The sequence below is a fragment of the Parasteatoda tepidariorum genome, chromosome 6, assembly GCF_982258835.1.
Source record: "Parasteatoda tepidariorum strain Cologne lab strain chromosome 6, Ptep-v5.0, whole genome shotgun sequence".
Lineage (NCBI taxonomy): Eukaryota > Metazoa > Arthropoda > Arachnida > Araneae > Theridiidae > Parasteatoda > Parasteatoda tepidariorum.
In genome coordinates, this window is record NC_141760.1 from 20,708,268 (window position 1) to 20,729,574 (window position 21,307).

The window sequence follows — 21,307 nt, forward strand, 5'->3', positions numbered from 1 at the left end:
TTTATTGATGTATACAATTCCATGTGCAAATCCATTTCGGGCAAATCCGTGGTTAAAATTATGTGCTAAAATTTTTTCTTTGTTAATTTTTCCATGTGCAAATCCATTTCGGGCAAATCCGTGTTAAAAATTATCTATTAAAATTTTTTCTTTGATAATTTAAATAATTTTTCTATGTACTAATCCATATCGTGCAAATCCGCGGCTAAAATTATTTGCAAAGCAGGCAATTTATGTTTCTCTTTTCTATTTTATATTTTTTCTTAAATAAACATCTATCTTCTAAAACTATTTATGATCAATTTTTAAAATTATCCAGTATAATATTACCTTGTGCACATCCATTTCGGGCCCATCCTTGGCAACTAACAAATCAAAACTCAGAATAACAAATCACTTCAGCAGTGCAGTAAGAACGACACTTTAGAACCCTTTTGTTACACTCAATTTGCGCTTTTGTTTTCATCTTTTGTTTTCATATTTTGTATTCTGGCAATCTTTCTGCGAAAACATTTTTAAATCATTCTTGAAAAATAACTGTCCATGTAAGTTGTTATGATTTTGCTACTCGCTTTATAGTCCCCCCTTTTTAATGTTTTTTATTTTTATTTTATTTTATTATCTGTTTTTACATGTTATATTTACTTTTTATGATCTATTTTTATGTAGTTATTTTATAAAAAAAATTTTTTTTGAGTGCTCCTCACACTATTGTATTAATATATTTTGCTTTGGCTTTATTGATACAATATCAGAAAGCACTCTGTTTTGCGGATATAATCGTGTGGGCTGATGAAAAGATTATATCTTTTTTTTTCCGGCTTTTTTTCCGGTTTTTTAATTAACAATTCACTTTTTTTTTTTTTTTTTAATAAAATATTGTTTGTTGTTTTTTTTTTTTACTTATTATTTCCCACCCCCTTTTTTTCATATGTCTATAATTTTTCTTTGTTTTATTCTTCATTTTGAACTTATCTAATGAGTGCTGTTTACTTGCAGCTTAAGCGCAATAAATGTTACTTATTGTTTTTCTTAACTTTCTTAGTGTTTTCTTGTATTTATATATATATATATATATATATATATATATATATATATATATATATATATATATATATATATATATATATATATATATATATATAAACATATAAAAACATATATAAAAACATAAATATATATATATATTTATGTTTTTATGCTTCTTTCTCCTAGATACAAAATTTCCCCTGTTGCTTATGCACGCGGTTATTTGTTAAAGAGATATTTTTCTTCCAAATTTTGTATATTTTTTTATATAATTTTTTGGTCCCCTGCTGATTCAGGTTAGCACCCTGCTTCAGTTTAATCAAATTGCTAATAATTCCAATGATAATTTTAAATGTAAGGATAATCGATGATTAACCTGCAAATCGCTCGTCAGTGCTAATTCTTCTTTAAATTCCCCTCTTTGAAAGGCTACCAACTGTATTTATAAAATTAAATGTTTAATTTGTGATGTTATATATATTGGACAAACCTCCCAACCCCTTCACAAAAGAATTAATTTACATAGGTCTTTAACAAATAAGTTTAACTGTAATAATAACAATAGCCTTGAAATTAAACATTTTTCTGAACACGGGTTTAAAAATATTTCAATAGAGGTTCTGGATTTCGTAAAAAACCCTAAAAAACGTCTTGAGGCTGAAAATAAATATATGATTATCAATGAATCTATTTTTCCTTACGGTATAAATACTAACTTCAATTTTAAATCTTTTGATAATAATGAGTGTATTTATAATATTTTCAAACTTTTTAAAAATTACAATAATAATAATAGAGGAAAAAGAGGTAACAGTAAAAATAAAAATAAAATTAAATATAACTTAAAAGATTTTGTTAATGATTGCATTAATTGTTATGATGAACCCAATGCTATTAAATCTATTAAAACTAAAATTCTAGGGGTTAAACTTAATTTTCACAGCAAACTTTTAAATTTTTTAAAGTTAGATCAAGTAAAAATTAATTCAAATCAATATTTTTCTAATTTTTTAAACTTAGTTGAAGATCTAGCTAGATATAGGTTTAAGAATAATTATAAGCACAAGGATTTACCCAAACCAGATTATTTTGTTTTAGATTTTACCAATAAAATTTTTAATAATCTTAACATAAATGCCATTATAGGTAAAAATAAAAACCTTCTTCCTATCCAACTTAATTGCAAACCAACTTTCAGATACACTAAGAGTCTAAAAAATTTAATCTGTAATTATAGGAATATAGCTACAGATAATTTCAACTATGTATGTAATTGTGATGATTTTAAAGATACTCCTTTATTTGATAACCTCCATAAACACGTTATTACAGGGGATTTAGATATTATTGACAACGATAATATTAAAAAATTTATGTCTTTAGGTTCAAAATTTAGACCATCTTTTCCAACTTCAAAAAACAAAGTTATTTCCATTTTTATTAAAAATCTCGATGATTTTATTTTAAAATTATCTTACAAACATAATTTCCCAATTGAAGGTTTCTTTGAATGGAGAGAGAATATCATTAAAGATTTTAAAATCAATATTAAAAGGGACAAATTAGTTTTTCAAAAGGATTTAATTTTTAACTCTGTTTTAAGACAAGATATTAAAAATATTCAAAATAAATTTTGTATAACCACTGTTGATAAAGCTAGTAATACTTTTGCAATTATTTGAAAATTTTTTTACAAGCAACTTCTTTCCAATGAACTTAATAGCAATATTACCTACAAAAAACTTAACACCAACAGTGATATTATTATTAATAAAATTAATGCTATCTATAAAAGACTTAAAATTAAACCAAATAATATTAATAATTTTCCTTTTCTTTTTGCCAATCCAAAATTCCATAAGACTCCAACCAAATTCAGGTTTATTGCAAGTGGCGTTAATAGTAACATGAAAAAAATCGGTATGGTATTTACTTTGAGAACATTCTTAAAAAAGTTTATAACAAAATTAATAAACTTACTAAAAATAATAACTATTTAAATTGGAATATTAAAAATAGCATTCAGGTTTTAAATACACTAAAAACTTTAAAAAATGTAGATTCAATTCACTGTTTTGATTTCGAAAACCTCTATACTTCCCTTCCAACTAATAAAATTCATGATGACCTTCTTCAAATTCATAGCATATTTAATCTCAGTGATATTATTAATGAAGATAACTGGAACTTTCTAGTACATATTAACCTTAACAACAATTATATTCTTTTCAATGACCACCTTTTTCAACAAATTAATGGTATTCCCATGGGAAATAATTTCAGTAGTAACATCTGCAATATTTTTCTTTTCCTACAAGAATATAGATTTGTAAAATCACATGTTAATCTTCCAATTGATTCTCTCTTTCTCAGATTCATTGATGATCTATTAGTTATTAATTTTAATGATTTCGATATTCTAGCAAAACATATTTATCCAAATGAATTAATTCTTAATAAAACAAATAATAGTAATTCTTCAGCAAATTTTTTAGATTTGACTCTTAATATTAATGCAGATAAAAATATCACATTCAAACTTTTTGACAAAAGAAATGAATTTAAATTTCCAGTTAAAAAATGCATAGATTTCAACTCTAACTTAGCCAATAAGGTTTTTTCTAATATTATTGCCAATCAAATTCATAGATTTTACAGGAATAATTCTAACTATAACGAGTTTTTATTAGATACTGATATATATAAAAACGATTTAATTAATAGCCATTTTCCTAGTTCATTTCTTAATTTCTATTTTAAAAAAATCTTAAAAAACTTGGTACATTAATTTTTAATTTTTATTTAATTTTTCTGTTTTAAGAATAAGCTCTGATTTTTTCAAGGTAGGAACTAACTATGATAAGCTATTCCTAAAGCCACTGGACGGAATAGTTTGGATGTATGACATTTTATACTGGATTAGTTAAATATTTTTTAGTTACTTTTTAATATTTGTAGCCTCTTAAAATTAATTTAATTTTAATTGTCCAGTATAATAAACAGTTTATTTATTTATTTATTTAATTATTTTTATTTTTGTATAAGTGGAATGGGCTCTGGTTCGTAAAGAACCACCCCAAATGAATGCAGGTGATACGTGTATACTTTAAAATTATGTAAGGTTGTATGAATGAAGAATAAAACCTATAAACGGTTTTCTATTCCTGTATGCAGGCTCTGATTTTTAAATAAGTCACCCTATGAAAGATGGATATGTGTATTCTGTAAAATTATGTTAGATTTTATGAATGAAGGATAAGTCTATAAACGGCTTTCTATCCTGACAGACTGACTTTTAAATTAATTTCCCTATTAATGATTTTTTTTTTTTTTTTTTTTTAAGACTGCTAATTTATTCAATCCGTTAAACATTTTTATTATTATTTCAATTTTATTACCTTTTTACTAATTGTTTCTCATAGATGGCAGCACTAATATTTTACCTAAACATTTCTTTTCTTCTTCTTCGATCAAATGTTTTTTTAATTTTATTATATTCGATTCAAGCTATAAGCAATATTTTACCTCTTCGCGATTTTTGTTAACTGTTTTATTATTGTACTTTTAAACCTAAACCGCGTTTTAATTCACGCCGGTAAGTTTGATTTCCTTTTACATTTTTCTTTTATTTCATGATTTTTTACAACAATAGGTTTTTTGCGATATCGACACATATAAAGAATAATTTTTATCTTAGGATAATTATTCTTTATTCAGAAATATCGCATTATTTATGGCAATTAGATGTGTCTTGACAACGACTATTTGCTTTTACCATTCTTGTTTCTCTCCCATTTAGTTTTTTATTTTTATTTTATTCATGTTTTTCATGTTAATTTGTGTATATATATATATATATATATATATATATATATATATATATATATATATATATATATATATATATATATATATATATATATTATTGATTTATTTTGCTTTGGCTAAATTTACACAAGATTAGAAAGCATTCCTTTTTATGGATACAATAGTGTAAGCTGATGAAGATATTATATCTTTTTTTCCCCCGGTTTTTTATTAAATTGTTTTGAAAGTTTTATTTGATTTTTATAATTTTCTTCCTCTCTTTTCATTAATTACTATGTAATTTCCCCCATGTTTCGTCTACATTTTGAACTTATTTTAGAAATTCTATAAACTTGCAGCTTAAGAGCAATAAATAAAACTTCTTCATTTTTCTTATTGTGATATCTATCTATCTATCTATCTATCTATCTACTTATCTATCTATATATATAGCACAATAAAAACAAAGAGAAAAACGAAGAAAATTAATAAGTTTTATTAACTGCGCATAAGCTGCAAGTATATAGAACTCATAAAATAAGCTAAAATATTGAGAAAAAATTATAAAAAATATTTTTCAGAAGTCTTTAAAAAAAAATATTTTTTGATACCTAAAAAAAAGTTTAAAATCCAGAAAACAGACCAAAGAAAAGATATAATCTCTTCATCAGACCACACGATTATATCCGCAAAAAAGAGTGCTATCTAATATTGTATAAATATAGCTAAAGCAAAATATATCAATACAATAGTGTGAGGAGCACTCAAAAAAATTGAAACGAAATTAGAACACATTAAGTAAAAAATATATACAAAGAAACAAACAAATATATCAAGCAAAAAAGAGAAAATAAAATGTTAAGAGATCAGAGAACAGTACACGAAAGGAAATCTACATAGTGAGGAGCGAATTAAAATGAACTTACGCGTACCGGACGCGTACGTTCATTTTAATGCCATAATATGCGTACGTATATATATATATATATATATATATATATATATATATATATATATATATATATATATATATATATATATATATAATAACAGGGATACATCCCTGTTATCATTGGTGTATTCATCTTTAGAAATGCAGTCAAAAGCCATAATACGTTATAAAATTGTTTATTTAAAGTTATGCTGGTGGTTATAACAAACAGTTCACATCCCCACTCCGCAAAGGAGGGGGTGTGGACGAAACTATGGGTGGTTCCGGCAGATGTTTATTGGAACACGTTATTCAGCAAGAGACATGCGAAAACCTTCTGTCTCGCATTAAATACTACAGAGATTGGTGTAATTAGGTTCCAGTCGTACATACCTTTGTAACTCTACGCATTATGGAAAATCATTTAATGCTTCCTAATATGGAAGTGAAAGAGGAACAAGATTCTAAAAATAACTCCTCCTTTGAAATATAAATCTAATTATTATTCAATGGTATGTTTTCAGCCTTGAATTCCCAAAATAGAATATCTCTACGCTTACTCTTTAAAAAAGACATTTTATGAAACCGAAAGAGTCTTAATTCTTTTATTAATACAAAAGTATTTATAATTTTTTTATTACATCCCTCCCAAAAAAAATTTTGGTAAACCAAAAGTTTTTATATATATATATATATATATTTATATATATATATCTAATTATATAAGTCTAACGACAAAATCAAATTTACCCTTTAAGAAAATTAATAGCAACAAAAATATTTTCTCTAAAATCAAAAAAGAATGTGGAGGTGGATTGCAAAGAAAATTCCCAAAACTTCAAATTATAGACAGGAAATTGTATGATGTAATGCTTATATAAAAGAAAAATTAAATATAGCCGAAGGGGAAAAAAAAATTACTTGCTGGAAAACTGAACTTCACGTTTGTGGAATTCAATGTAATTCGTCTGGAATCAATATATACTATGTTAACACAAGGAAAAAATGCTCTAAAAGCGACATGAATAGAATTCCGAAAAGTAAAATAAACAGCAGTGAAAGTTCCGCACTTTGAATTTCATAACCTTCTTTTTAAAATCACATTTTCTATCGTGGGAGGCATTGAAAGAAATCCCAAAGCACATACCTGTAATAACTAAGTCTGTCCAATTTCATCTGCCTCTCGCCATCCCTCATTTCCAGAGGAATTCTGGGTAAGGATGCTCATCCGAATGCAAGAATTCGAATAACGGAATATGATATTCTATAGACATAGTATGGCGGAGGTTCATAGGAATGAACAACGTATCTCTTATAGTCTATATTTATACTCTTTGAGTGAGTTCCATGGAAATTGGAAATGGAAAAGAAAAATTATGGAAGTTCATACAAATCGCATTTTTTTAAAAAATTTTTGTGGTGAAATTGGACTTTTGCTCTAGCATTTGATGTAAAAGTTGCATTTAAGACATTGTGATTAAATTTTAAAAATAAATACTCTCAAATAAGCTGTGATAGATGTAAAAAACTTTACTGTGACTAAATGCTAGTGGAAATACTTTTACAATTACTTATGAGTCATTTCAAGCAACAACAGCAAAAAAAAACAAGTTGAGAAATTGAAATTCTTGGAAGAGCATGAAATATTAAAGAGGGTATAATTTAAGGGGTGCCGACCAGGTGGCAGAGTGGTTAGCGTGTCTAACTGCGGAGCCATTGGCCGCGGGTTCGAATCCTGCTCAGGGCATGGATATTTTTTTTTCTCTCTCTGTGTTCTATGTCCTTTCTCCTTTGTGTGAATGTGACCCGCCCTATAAACGGGTTGTGGTTGTGTGACGCGGGCGACGCTGCTCCAGGTGCGCCCTGGGTAATGAGAAAAGAGTAGCAGTTCTGGCATTCCTGTGGCCAATGGGACAATCCCCAAGTGCCCGCCATTAAAAAAATATATTTTAAGGCTGCAGATGGGTTGAAATTGAAGCCATTTTTAGATGAAATCTTAAGATAAAACTAATTCTAGAAGAGTATCACAAGAAATGAAACGTGGTCTTAATGTATATAACATTATTATACAAGTATTATACAATTAAATTACAATCTTATTTATACAACTATGACTTAAAAAGCAGATTTCACATTTTTTAAAAATGTTTTAGGCATTATTTTTGCTTTATTAAGAATTAAAGTTTTAGTCTACACGAATTTAAGTGTTTATTATATTATGTATAGTTTTTAAATCTTTTTCAGTGAATTTATATTTTTTGATATCAATTGTATAAAAATTATTTGGAACATTAAGCATTGATTGTTCCATTACAGTCAAAATTAAACTTGCTAAATTTAATGTCCAGAGCGCAAAAAGATTTAAAAACAAACATTTTAATAGTCTTGATTTGATGATAGGATTTTCACGTATTTGTAACCAATCTAATCCATGTATCCGGAAGTAATTAAAACCAAAAAGTTTTGAAGATGATTATAAGACTCGTTTATTCAAAGAATAATTCTATGTAAAAATTTTTTTCATAGCTAAATATAATTTTCGACTATTAAGTTCATTAATAGTATAAGAAAAATAAAATTGTAAGGTATACTGACTTTTACATACATTTGATCTGTGTAATTTTAAATAACGAAATCCAAAATTTGAAGAGATATAGATACTAAAAGATACGATTTCCTGAAAATGGCGAAAGTAACATTAAGGGACCCTAACTTTCGACCCCTCTCTTGCCAAAAGTATTCGGAAGTACTTTCTACATTGTAGCTACCCAATATATTTTGCAGGTAAAATATCCTAGTTCACCGTAAAGAATCCAAATCCATCCTTCAATCCATGCTTAGAGGAAGTAAGGTTTTTGCGTCTGATTTCCCAACTTAAGATATCGTCTGCACTAATTAATTGTCATAGTTAAAATTAGGTCTTCGAAAGATTTAGATTGTGCCCTAGTGTATAAAATTCTGATCACTACATCAAATTTTAGTAGTCAACTTTTAGTAGTCAACTTTTTTCTTTGTCCACTGCAAATAATCAGTACCTTAGGTAATCTTACAATTGATAATCGGCTTAACTTACACATAACAGATCGGTGAATCTGGCACTATATTAAGGTACTACAAAAAAGGTAAGGGGGGAATAAATTTGAGTGACATTGGCCCAATTCTCACCACTATTTTAATTTGCGCACTTTTTCATATCTAAAGCTATTATAATAGTTGTAATAACTGTAAATAATAAAAATTTTCGTATCGTGAACAAATGAAAAATACAAAAAATTAACCGAATCAGTCGAGTCATTTATGAGTCGTGAATGAAAATTCAAAAAGGGCACGTTTATAAAGTTCCGGCTAACTAAAATATTTTTGAGCTTAGTGCATAATAATTCCTAAAATTTTGCTTAATGTTCTTGTCAATTTATTGATAACTACAGGAAAGAACTTCAGCAATAATTAGATTTTAAACCTCTCTTTTTTAGTAGATACAAATAGTTTCTGAAAAAATTTCAAATTAGAATTTTAGTTTCAGAGTGCAAGGACAAAGATGCCAACTGCTCCGGATTCTATGGAATATTTTAAAAAACGGTAGAGAACTACTAACTAAGATTGGCACATTTTCGGTTAATTTTCGGTTTTTAAAAGGCTCAACCGAATAACAAAGGGGCATATCACATAAGCCTTTGAATTATTTCCAAGTAGTGGTGACAAAAAAGCTAAGTTTACAATTTTGATTCTTTTTTACATACATTTCATTGAACGATGTTTTGAACAAAATCTAAAATCTAATAGCTCTTACAATTATCTTAATTTAATTTATAAAATTGGAACAATTCATATAAAAAAATCTAAAAAGTTCATTACGAGAATTTTTTGCTATTGTTTCTACGTGATACGACTAAACATAATTAAAAGTAATACTAAGCAAAATGGATAAAATTTTAATTTTAATTCTTGAAGTTATTCAATTAAAAAATTTTAAAAAATTCAAAAATTATACAAGTATGAAGACATTTAGTTTGTTTATTAACGATGTGAAACCTTTACTTCCGTTTATTAATGGAGTCAATAAAACAAATAAATAAATAATAATGATTATTATTCATAAATTAATAATAATAATAATAAAGAAATTGTATGCTGTATTCGTGACGTGTTTTATGAAAATTTTTAACATTATTATATATTTTTCATATAATAAAAATGTCCTTTTTTATTAATCAAGTTAGAAATTAATGGCATTAAAATCTAAATTTTTGCTTTTGTTCAGTGTTAGACATCTTAAAATGTTTGAACTTTAAGTGAGTATTTTTTCTTTCTAAATTATCTCAACGAAATGCATTATTTGACTAATTTAATTTAAGATAAAGTAGAATGAAAGACTCACTTGGGGTGCGTATGTAGCAACTAAGAATGCATTCGTCCTTCCAGGATGATCATAATCGTGCATAGCAGCTGCTGCGTATAGAGCCATCAATTCGAGCGCTGGGTAATTGGCACCCATCACACCATACGTAACATCCGCGGCAAAACTTGGCCTATGAACTGGAGGAGAGCTAGTGGAATCTAAAAAGAAAACATTTTATACATATGTTACCGTTAAAGTGTGAAATCCGTTATTTCATAGAATAACTAGGTATTTTGTCAGTTAAAGTAAATAAAATTATTGAATTCTAAGATTTAACTAAGTATTCTATAGAATACCTTCTGAAAATCTGGTACTCGAAAGTTATTTTAACCTGTTCTCGCTGCTTTTAGTCAGTTTTGAACCGCCTGTAGCAGCTTTGTAGCAACGTGTGTATGCATCATTGCATCCGTTGCTTTTAGACATAGAATTTCGACGGTGTTTAGCGGTTTACATTTTGGATTATTTACAAATATTTTCATGCATATATATTTCAATTAATAATCCGCAATACATACAAAATGTATTTTAGAACTATTTTAACTATTTATGATAATTAATTTCTAAAATAACTTTGAAAGTGTTTATTTTTCACTTCAGCGGTTTATCATCAATAAATTCATAGAAAGTAACTAGTCATTTCATAATTAGTTGAAAGAATAACTAGGTAAAGTATAAAATTTTTCATCTATTGTATTCTTTTACTCAATTGTCCCGTAATTTCATGAAATATCTAGCTATTTTATGAAATACCTAGCTATTCTATGAAATACCTAGCTATTCTATGAAATACCTAGCTATTCCATGAAATAATTGAATTATAAATTTAAACGGTAACATATACACTGTAAAAAATAACTGTAATTTCTGAAGAAAACAATATTTTTACTGAAAAAAACCCCTTTAAAAAACTGCTTTAAATCGTTACCCGTGCCCTAGAAAAAATTCCCCTTTTTTACAGAGAATTTGACTGCTTAAAGCTGTTTTTCATAAAACAATTTTTCTCTGTTTTTCACCTTAATCATAAACGGATCAAAACTGTCAATTCAAATTCTAGTTTTCACCATGCAGTCTTATTTACTGCAAGGTAACTTTATTTTTTTTCAAATTATTTTACTATTGTTTTCTATATTTGCTCTCACTTTTCGAAAATTATTTTATGATTTTGAACATCGTATAAGTCGAAAGGTGATTCAACTTCATAGTTGAATTGATAATCTACCTGATTATTATCTACCTTTAGATATAATTTCTCGGAAAGTTAAATTGCCAGATATTTTTATAAGGCTGGGCCAATATAGTTTTAAAACATATTACACTTTATTATATATATATATATATATATATATATATATATATATATATATATATATATATATATATATATATATATATATATATATATATATATATATATATATATATATATATATATATAGTGGCCAAAAGTGTGGACACTTTTTGAAAGTTTCGTGTTTTTCAACTTTGTGTGCTTGTGGAATATATTACTTTTCACTTACATGTAAACGTTTAGATATCAAATTGAAGGTAATTTAATGTAAAATTTAATAATAAATACAGTATTACAATATCTGCATTACGAAAAAAGTTATGCAACTAATAGTAAGATCTATCTTGGATTTGCATTTTTTTAAAGTGATACTTACACAATCAATACTTAGTAGGACAAACCTTATTTTTTAAGACAGCTTCACAGCGTCTTTTCATTGAGTGAACGAGTGTTTGGAGTTCATCTTTCATAATCACATGGTGCCAAGAATCAATTACAGCTTCACTTAGTTGTCTTTTACTGGATGGACGTTTTTTTCGTACAAGAATTTTCAAACGTCGCCACAAATTTTCAATTGGATTGAGATCAGGACTGTTTCTTGGCCATGGTAATATATCTATGGCTTTATTTTGAAAGCATGCTTTGAATACTTTTGCTGTGTGGCATGGAGCTGAATCCTGCTGAAAAATGAATGGTGCGTTGTTGAGGGAAGAGATCCCTGATGGAAGGTATCAATTTTGGTTTCAGGATAGTTTCGATGTATTTTTTGGCATTCAGGATGCCAAATCAGGCCGAAGAAAATGCAGAAGTGCTACTACCGATAGAAAAAACAAATGGCTAGGCCTTCAAGACAGAAAAATGTCATCAGATGCCATTAGATGTGAAATGAATGCAGCTGGTATTGCTGTAAGTTCAAGAACAATAAGAAGAAGGTTATCAGGATTTAGACTACAAGCTGGAATTCCAAGGAAAAAACCATATTTAAATCAAAAGCAACGCAAAAAACGAGTTAAGTTGGCAAAAGAACACATTAAATGGTCAGAAAATTAATGAAAGCAAGTAATATGGAGTGATGAGAGTAAAATATCGCTCTTTGGAAGTGATGGTAGAAAATACGTGAGACGTAGAGTAGGTGAAGCACTTCATCCTGATTGCATTGAAGCAACTACAAAAAATCCAACAAATGTCATGTTTTGGGAATGTATGTCTGCAGATGGTTTGGGCCGAATTCAAGTGATTGATGGCATCCTGAATGCCAAAAAATACGTCGAAACTGCCCTGAAACCAAAATGGATAACTTCAATCAGGGATCTCTTCTCCAACAGTGCACCATTTATTTTTCAGCTCGATTCAGCTCCATGCCACACAGCAAAAGTATGCAAATGCATGGTTTCAAAATAAAGGTATAGATATATTACCATATCCAGGAAACAGCCCTGATTTCAATCCAATTGAAAATTTGTGGCGACGTTTGAAAATTCTTGTACGAAAAAAACGTCCATCCAATAAAAGACAACTTACTGAAGCTATAATTGATTCTTGGCACCATGTGATTACGAAAGATGAACTCCAAACACTCGTTCACTCGATGAAAAGACGCTGTGAAGCTGTCTTAAAAAATAAGGGTTATCCTACTAAGTATTGATTGTGTAAGTATCACTTTAAAAAATGCAAATCTAAGATAGATCTGACTATTTGTTGCATAACCTTTTTTGTAATACAGGTATTGTAATACTGTATTTATTATTAAATTCTACATTAAATTACCTTCAATTTGATATCCAAGCGTTTACATGTAAGTGAAAATTAATGTATTCTACAAGCACACAAAGTTGAAAAACATGAAACTTTCAAAAAGTGTCCACACTTTTGGTCACCACTGTATATATATATATATATATATATATATATATATAATTAGGAAGTAAAGTATATATGAAAATGCAGGGTGTTATATACAAAAATAACTGTCTTGTTAATTCAATTATGACTTAATATAAAGTCATGCAATGAATTTATTTCAGCATCACCTCAAACTAAGCAAAACTTTCTTTCTACAAAAATATTTTATTCACTTTTTCAGTTTAAGTTTATCAACTTGTATCAATTTAAATTTATTTTAATTTCTCCATAGCAAAGAATATTCAAATTGACGTCACACAATAAGGTAATGTTACAAAGTGACGTCAAGACGCTAAAAATAGCTTTTCTTGAAAAGAAGACCCCACTGTAATAGGAAAGGCATCATTTTTACGTCTTATGGCGACAAATAAAGTTCAATACATCCATGTATCATACACGAGTTTTCTAAAATAAAGCAAACAGAGGTAAAAACTTTTCTATATTGACCTTTCTGAAAAAAAAAGTAATGTGTTCTCTCTCTTTTTTTATATCAAAAAGTAAAAAGCAGAGAAAAGAAGTACCGAAATAAATCCAAAGGTTGTATCAATAAGTAACTCCATGTTAAAAGATAAATTTCAAGAAATATAAAAAACTTATATGATGTTTTTTCTTTCGGTGAACATTTATATTTTTATTTATTTTATCTTATTCTGAAGAAAGAAATAATGGAAACTTTTGTTTCTTCTGTATAATATTCTATTTTTTTCCCAGGAAGATTTATATTGAAAATTCCATTTTCTTTAGCTCAACTCCTGCTGCTTAGTTATTTCAAAGCTAGATTTGTAATAAATTTTCGTTTTCTGTACAGATGAAATGCAATTTTTTCTTATTTAATGCATATTAAATTTATGGTTAAGAATAATTTCTCTGGGTTGACTTCAAGGATTTATTTTAAAGCATTTTAATCGCTTTCTAATGGGCAAGATTCATACATGTTAGCATATTGGCATTAAATTTAATTAAATTTTCTTCTCAGAGTACAGCTGCACCGTGTTAATAATATTTCTCCATATTAATTATAATTTCTAAAACTCAATAGATGGCGCTCTGCGCAGTAATGTAAAATCATTTTTTTGTCAATCATGCAGTCAATACCGGATAACTTGACTGACGGTAAACTTATTAATCGTCTTCCAAGTAGCATGTGGGATGGCGTTAGAGGAAAAGTATCTGGAGAATCTGTAGTCACGTAAGTAATAGGCCTCGAGTTAATCATAGCTTCTATTTCACATAGAACTGTTTCGAGTTCTTCACTAGTCAAAGATTTTTTCCTCAGTAATTTCCGAAGAATGATTTTCATTGAACGAACCATTCGCTCGTAGAATCCACCCCACCAGGGTGCTCTTTCAACGATGAATTTCCGCCTTATTCCCCTTGAGGAATAAAACTCACTCACTTCAGAACTGCTCAAAATAGTCCACATTTTTTTCAATTCAAACTCTGCTCGTTTGAACGTTTGAGCATTGTCTGAATAAATAACAGAACAAAGTCCTCTTCTGGATATGAAGCGACGAAAAGCAGGTAAAAATGCTTCAGTTGTTAAACTGGAAACAATTTCCAGGTGTATCGCTCGTGTAACTGCACAGGTGCATAGCATGATGTAAAACTGTCAGAGTCTTTCACAAATAAGGGTCCAGCAAAATCCAGGCCTGTAACTGAAAATGGAGGTGACTGTTCTATTCTGTCTTTAGGAAGAGGAGCCATAATTTCTCTTCCTGATCGAACATTGAATCTTTTACATAAGACGCATCTTCCAATTATTGACTTAATAAATTGCCGACCTTTCGAAATCCAGAATTTCTCTCGTACCTGTGTTAATGTGTCTGAAATACCAGAGTGTAGGGTCCAGTTCTGTAAATTTAGTTTTTGATGGTAATAGTATAGGATGTTTTTTATAATAGTTCAAATTGGAGTGCTGTAGTCTTCCACCCACAAGTAGAATCTCTTTGTCAGAAATGAACGGATTTAAGTCTCTGATTTTTGAGCACTTCTGTAAATGTTGTTTCTAATCAGTTTCCTCCATGACACTGAACCATTATCATCATCCTTCTTGTTATTAAATATATATTATGTTAAAAGGCGTTTGTTATGATTGAAACCCCGAGATCTGAGATCATATCACCGTATTTAATACACCGTAACAAAGTGTATGGTCAAAACAACCAGAATATGGTAAAAATTACCGTTTTTCAGTCACCATGGGAACACTAAAACGTTTAATTTTTACCTTTAGCAATGATTTTGATAAAATTGAAAATAAAATATCTTTTCATAATCTGTGATAAATATGGTAAATGTGATTAAATTTGGTAATTTTATTATGATACCTTGGAGCGTGGCCTGAAAACCATTTATTCTATAAGATTTCCTTTCAGTTCAGGAATTTTTTTTCTAAAAGTATGGTAATAATAGCTATAATTTTAAATATCAGAATTTCCAGAAAACTGTTACCATATGAATGGAAAAATTGCCTAATGAATGATTTAAATATCATATATTTTAAATTTATTTACCATAATGATGTTTTTTTTTACCAGAAATATCATTGACATTCCGTGTGCCAATTTAAGTTTCTCAGAGTTTCAGAAAAAAGAAGTAATTGAGAGCAAAGGAGTTATCATTAAGCATTAGAGTAAAAAAGTAAAGATTTGTGACTTCTGACAGGAAATCAATTTCTTTTAAAAAATTATGGATTTTGTGTAGCTTCTTGATAAGAAAGTAAATTAGTTTTTAAATTTGAACTCTTGTTTGTATGCTTAATTGATTTGATTGATTGGCACTTAAATATAAATAAAAATGAAAAATCTGAGTATTTTTAATAATTTGTAGAATTAGAATCAGGAAGTTTTAATTTACATTATTATAACATTACAACTTCCTTCACTAGTGTTTCTTCATATTTAATTAAATCTATCTCATAAGCTTGTTACTGATAAAGTTATACGAAAAAGTTGATAAACGTCCACTTTAAAATTTGTACATTAAATGACAAGTTTTTCTTTACAACGCTGTTCAACAGAAAAGTTGGTTTAAGAGAACAGTGAATTAAAAAATATTTAAAAATAAAATATTATGTTATGATTTTTTAATTAAGCTGCAATAAATACAAAAGTATGTTTCAATGAATTAGAAAATACATACAGTACAAAAACATTCTCTAATCAAGAGCAAGCACAAGAAAAATTAAAGAAAAATTAAATATATTTTGTGTTATTAAAGAAAAATACAAGAATAATTAAATATATTGTCTTATTAAAATGACAACTGATTTTTTAAATCAAATACTTCGATAAACTTCGCTTTTAATATTAAACAACTTCTTTTTCTCTTTGGTGGAAAAAAAATTTAAGCTTGAAATGAAAAAAATAAGCTAGATTGTGCTTGCAATATTTAAAATATCATAAATGCATGAGTTTGATAAATTTACACCAACAATTTTTCATTGGTATGAAAAATAAACAATATTTTACGAAATTCTTCGAATTTCTGTAGAAGTTAATTAACTATTTCTTAAAAAATTTTTTTTTATTAAATAAGTGCGAAAAATAATTTTTCAAGATTAATATTAGAGTTCATGAGTTTTTATACTTTTTTTTCATAGAACCAAAGTAGTTCCATTGGTCAAAGCTTAGTATAAATCTGAAATTAAGTTTTATCAATTTATTATGTTGTCATTCTATATTAAGATACCGGGAACACAAAATTCCGTATGAAACATAAGACTTAAAATTTTAATAAAATAGTATAAAAAATCTTTTTTTTTACATTTTCATGATGAGTTTATTTATAAAGCATATTAATTAATGTTAATTTTAATACCAAATTAAAGATAATAGTACACAGAAAAAAATATTTTGGTAAAATTTCAGTATGGTAATGAAATTTCTATTTGAAAAAAAAAAAAAAACAATTCTGGTTAATAAAACTAAAATATACGGTTTTTGAACCACTCATTTGGCAATTTTTCCGCTCATATGGTAATGGTTTACCTTAAATTCTGGTTCTCAAAATTATAATGCTTTTTACCAAATATTTAGTAAAAAATTCAAAACAAAAAAGTAAATTTAACCGAATAAATTTTTTATGCCATTGCTCTAAGACATCATGATAAAATTACCGTACTTTACGAATTTTACCAAATTTTATCATATATTATAAAATGTTATAGTTAATTTTACCAAGATCATTACTCGAGCACTTCGGTGAAAATTACCGATCTTTTTAGTGTTCCCATAGATCTAAAAAAAAACGGTAAGATTTACCATATTCTGGTAATTTTGACTAAACTTTTTTTCTCAGTCTGAGCCATACGCACTTTGAAAAATTAAGTATCAAGTTTGCTACAAAGAAGCTGAAAATTTCATAATATTCGCTTCCATAATTGAATTAAAATTTCATATTCACCATCTTATGATCTATAAAAATTTACTTAGAGAAAACAATATATTCTGTTAGCTACAAACATATAATAATACAAAAATATTTACATTATTATTATTTCCACTTTTTAATAACAAAATGTAAAATAACTGAAATAAATGAGAAACTTAATTTGAGCGGAAAAAAGGTTTGTTAAAGGAAATAAAAAATACCGCTATTTATTTTATAGCTACCGTAAGAAACTTCGTAAAATATATTTGATAAAAATTTTTTTTCCACCGTCGTTTTCATCTCTAACAGCTGAACTAAAAGTAAAACAAGAGAAAACTTGATACAATGAATCTACTTTTGCCCTATGGTAATGGAATTAAACGTCTAAACCATCATTTCTATACTCCAGGGACATTACCTAATTTTAGAGCCTGGCAAATGTTATTATGGTTGACGAAAAGAAATCTGCTAGATAAAACTAAAATATACTGTTTTTAAACCACTCATTTGGCAATTTTTCGGCTCACATGGTAATGGTTCACTTTAAATTCTGGTTTTCAAAATTACAATGCTTTTTACCAAACATTTAGTATTAAATTCAAAACAAAAAAGTAAATTTATGCGAAAAAATTTTCTATGCCATTGCACTAAGATATCATGACCAAATTAACAAACTTTACCATTTTTACCAACTTTTATCATACATAATGTTATAGTTTATTCTAATTTGAGCAGAAAAAAAGGTTTTATTGTTAAAGGAAATAAGAAATAAGGCTATTTATTTTATAGCTACTGTAAAAAAAATTGATAAAATATTTTCGTTAAAAATTTCTTTTTCCACCGTCATTTTTATCTCTAACAGGTGAAAACATGAACTAAAAGTAAAACAAGAGCAAACTTGATACAATGAATCTACTTTTGCCCTATGGTAATGGACTTAAACGTCTAAACCATCATTTCTATACTCCAGGGACATTACCTAATTTTAGAGCCTAGACAAATGTTATTATGTCTCAACGAAAAGAAAGAGCAGAAACTAAAGCTGCCATTAAATCACCCTGTCTCTCATCCCCTTCAAAATTCAATTTCTACCACTCCTCGGAGATTTGTTCCCTTATATTCGGGAAAAAAAGGAAAAATTCGTCGGTACGGATTAACGTAGTAAGACAATTGCAAGCTTAGGAGAGCGACAGAAAAGTTTAATGCGGGCTTAGGTAAAAATTTTCTTTTAACGATCGATTTTGCCCTGGCGAAAGAGATAACTTTACTATTGAAAAGAGGTACCCGACTTCCATCCCTACCATCGCTCATCTCTTTACCCGGGCACCTGTAGAGTCGCGTTACCTAGGTAACGGATGATTTCCTTATTGGCCCACAAACAAGAGTCCTGAGACGAGGACCGGCCATTCAGTTGCTCAGGAAGAAAAGATTTAATTTAGATCTGCCCGACCCCCTTCACTACCGTATCTACATTTCTTTTTACTTACGATTTAAGAGCTAATAGCAATTGTTCTGTTCTATTTTTATTAGCTGATAGAAAAATCGTGATAAAATGTAACTAACTATAATGGAATTTTTTTCCTTCCCTGTACATTGATTGGGATTGCTTTAAATAGCTTCACTTGAACTCTGAGATTACTGTAATCATGATACATGGGCAAATAAATAGGAATGTTTTAGTCGAGCGCAAATGATATTATCTACTTCTCACTGTCGGAAGAATGGGTCCAAATGTTTATTCATAATATCGATAAAAGGAACCACATAATGGTGCAATCTTCACAAGTATTCAAATAAAATAATATTTCTATTCAAGTTGATATGTAGTGATTTCTCAGAAATACGATGCGCAGAAAATAGACGGATCATCCAGAATATATTTTGATCCTAATGATTGGATCTTTACGTTCGAGGACTCAATCTTAATGGTTTGAGGGGGTGACTTAAAACATGCTAATTATTTAGTGCAGATGATATTTTAAGTTACAAAATCAGACGCAAAAACGTTTTCTCTGAATAAACATACCTTTTTACCGACTGATTTGGATGTCTGACAGCCAAAATATAATAGCCGCAATCAGGGAAATATGGTCCCAATATTTTGGTTTAAAAAAAAAAGTCGTATTTTTAAAGTCCATTTATCAGAAGTTATTTGACAAATTTTTACGAAGCAGTTTAATTTGCAGCATTCTCTTAAAGGAAGTAAGAAACTGTATACTTTACAATTCAAACGTTTATCGACTATTATTAAATAAAATAATAAATGTATACTAAAAGTTTTTTTTCCATAGAAATATCTCTGAATGCACGAATTTTATAACTGTCTACAAATTTTTTTCAATTTGCTTAAAACGTTCCCGAGATTATGGCGAAACACGAAAAAAGTCAAATTAACATTGAGGGGTCTAAACTTTGGACCGCTCTTCTGATCAACCTACTGAAACAATATATTTCAGATTGAGATTACCCCCTATACTTTAAAGATCAGAAATTCGAATCCGCTGAAAAAAAATAATGTTTATTTAGGGAAAGTACTCTTTTGTGTCTGATTTCGCGGCTTAAAATATCACCTAAATTTATTAATTAGATATTTGAGGTCACCGCTCGAATCGTGATTATCGCGTTTTAAAACGTGGAGATCTGACCATTAGATCAAAGGATTTTAAGGGTGGTCATTTTTTTGTACAACAACAGTAGGGCTTTAACTTAGCATCATATTAAAGGTGAAGCAAATTTAGGCTATATAATAATCCAATACGGTTTAAAATTTCAAACAGGGTAGCATCAAATCCTTTCAGTTTTACTAATCATACGCTACGTTAACTGAGTGACAACATTAGTCGAAGACAATAGTTCAGTTTTGAAAAGTTAATGCGGATGACTTGGTAAAGGTTGAAACGAAGATTTTAAAATCATTTTAATTGGTGTTAAACATCGATTGAAAAATGACACTCCTTTTATGCTGCTTCCTACAATTCTAAGATAAACAAAGAATTATAATACTGCAGACTTGCCTAAAATGAAAAATTTTTGCACTTTAAAACATTCTAGATCAAATTACTATATAAAGTACCGGCACTTTGGGTGCATCATTCGTTAAATTTATTTTACCGTAAAATACATTTTCCCCGTAAATTACTGTATCACAATTTCTTACAGTAATATTTATTTAATTGGGACGATTACGGTAATTTTTGTTGTGAAAATGACGGTATATCAGACTTTTCTTTGTTCGTATTATGTTCCAGTAAAAATGGATTTTAAGGTAATAAGTACTGGCACCCTAAAGGCCGGTACATTTTACCGTAATCTGATCTAGAATTTCTTACAGCGTCGGGTCTTTAAGATGCGGTTAACCTAAAGCTTAAAACATACTATCAAAATATTGGCAAACCTAATTTCTACTTACTTAATATAATTTTTTACATACACATAGTTTTCCGATTATTAAAATTATTTTTGAAAGTTTAATGACTTAAACTTCAACGCTCTTTAAATGTATATTTTTAACCCAAAAAGTATTAAAATTTTCTTGATTATCCGATGTAACTTAGTATTTCTAATAACTGTATCTGAACTT

The 21,307-nt window shown here is 28.1% G+C and overlaps 1 protein-coding gene across 2 annotated transcripts in view; it reads right to left on the minus strand.

The window, feature by feature from the left end:
* Positions 1-21,307, minus strand: part of LOC107436844 (cGMP-inhibited 3',5'-cyclic phosphodiesterase 3A) — a 605,033-nt gene that overhangs the window by 34,028 nt on the left and 549,698 nt on the right. For both annotated transcript variants that reach the window (XM_087165512.1, XM_016048661.4), the window contains exon 9: positions 10,146-10,324. In XM_087165512.1, the coding sequence (XP_087021638.1) occupies positions 10,146-10,324 (179 nt within the window). The remainder of the gene's footprint in view (positions 1-10,145; positions 10,325-21,307) is intronic.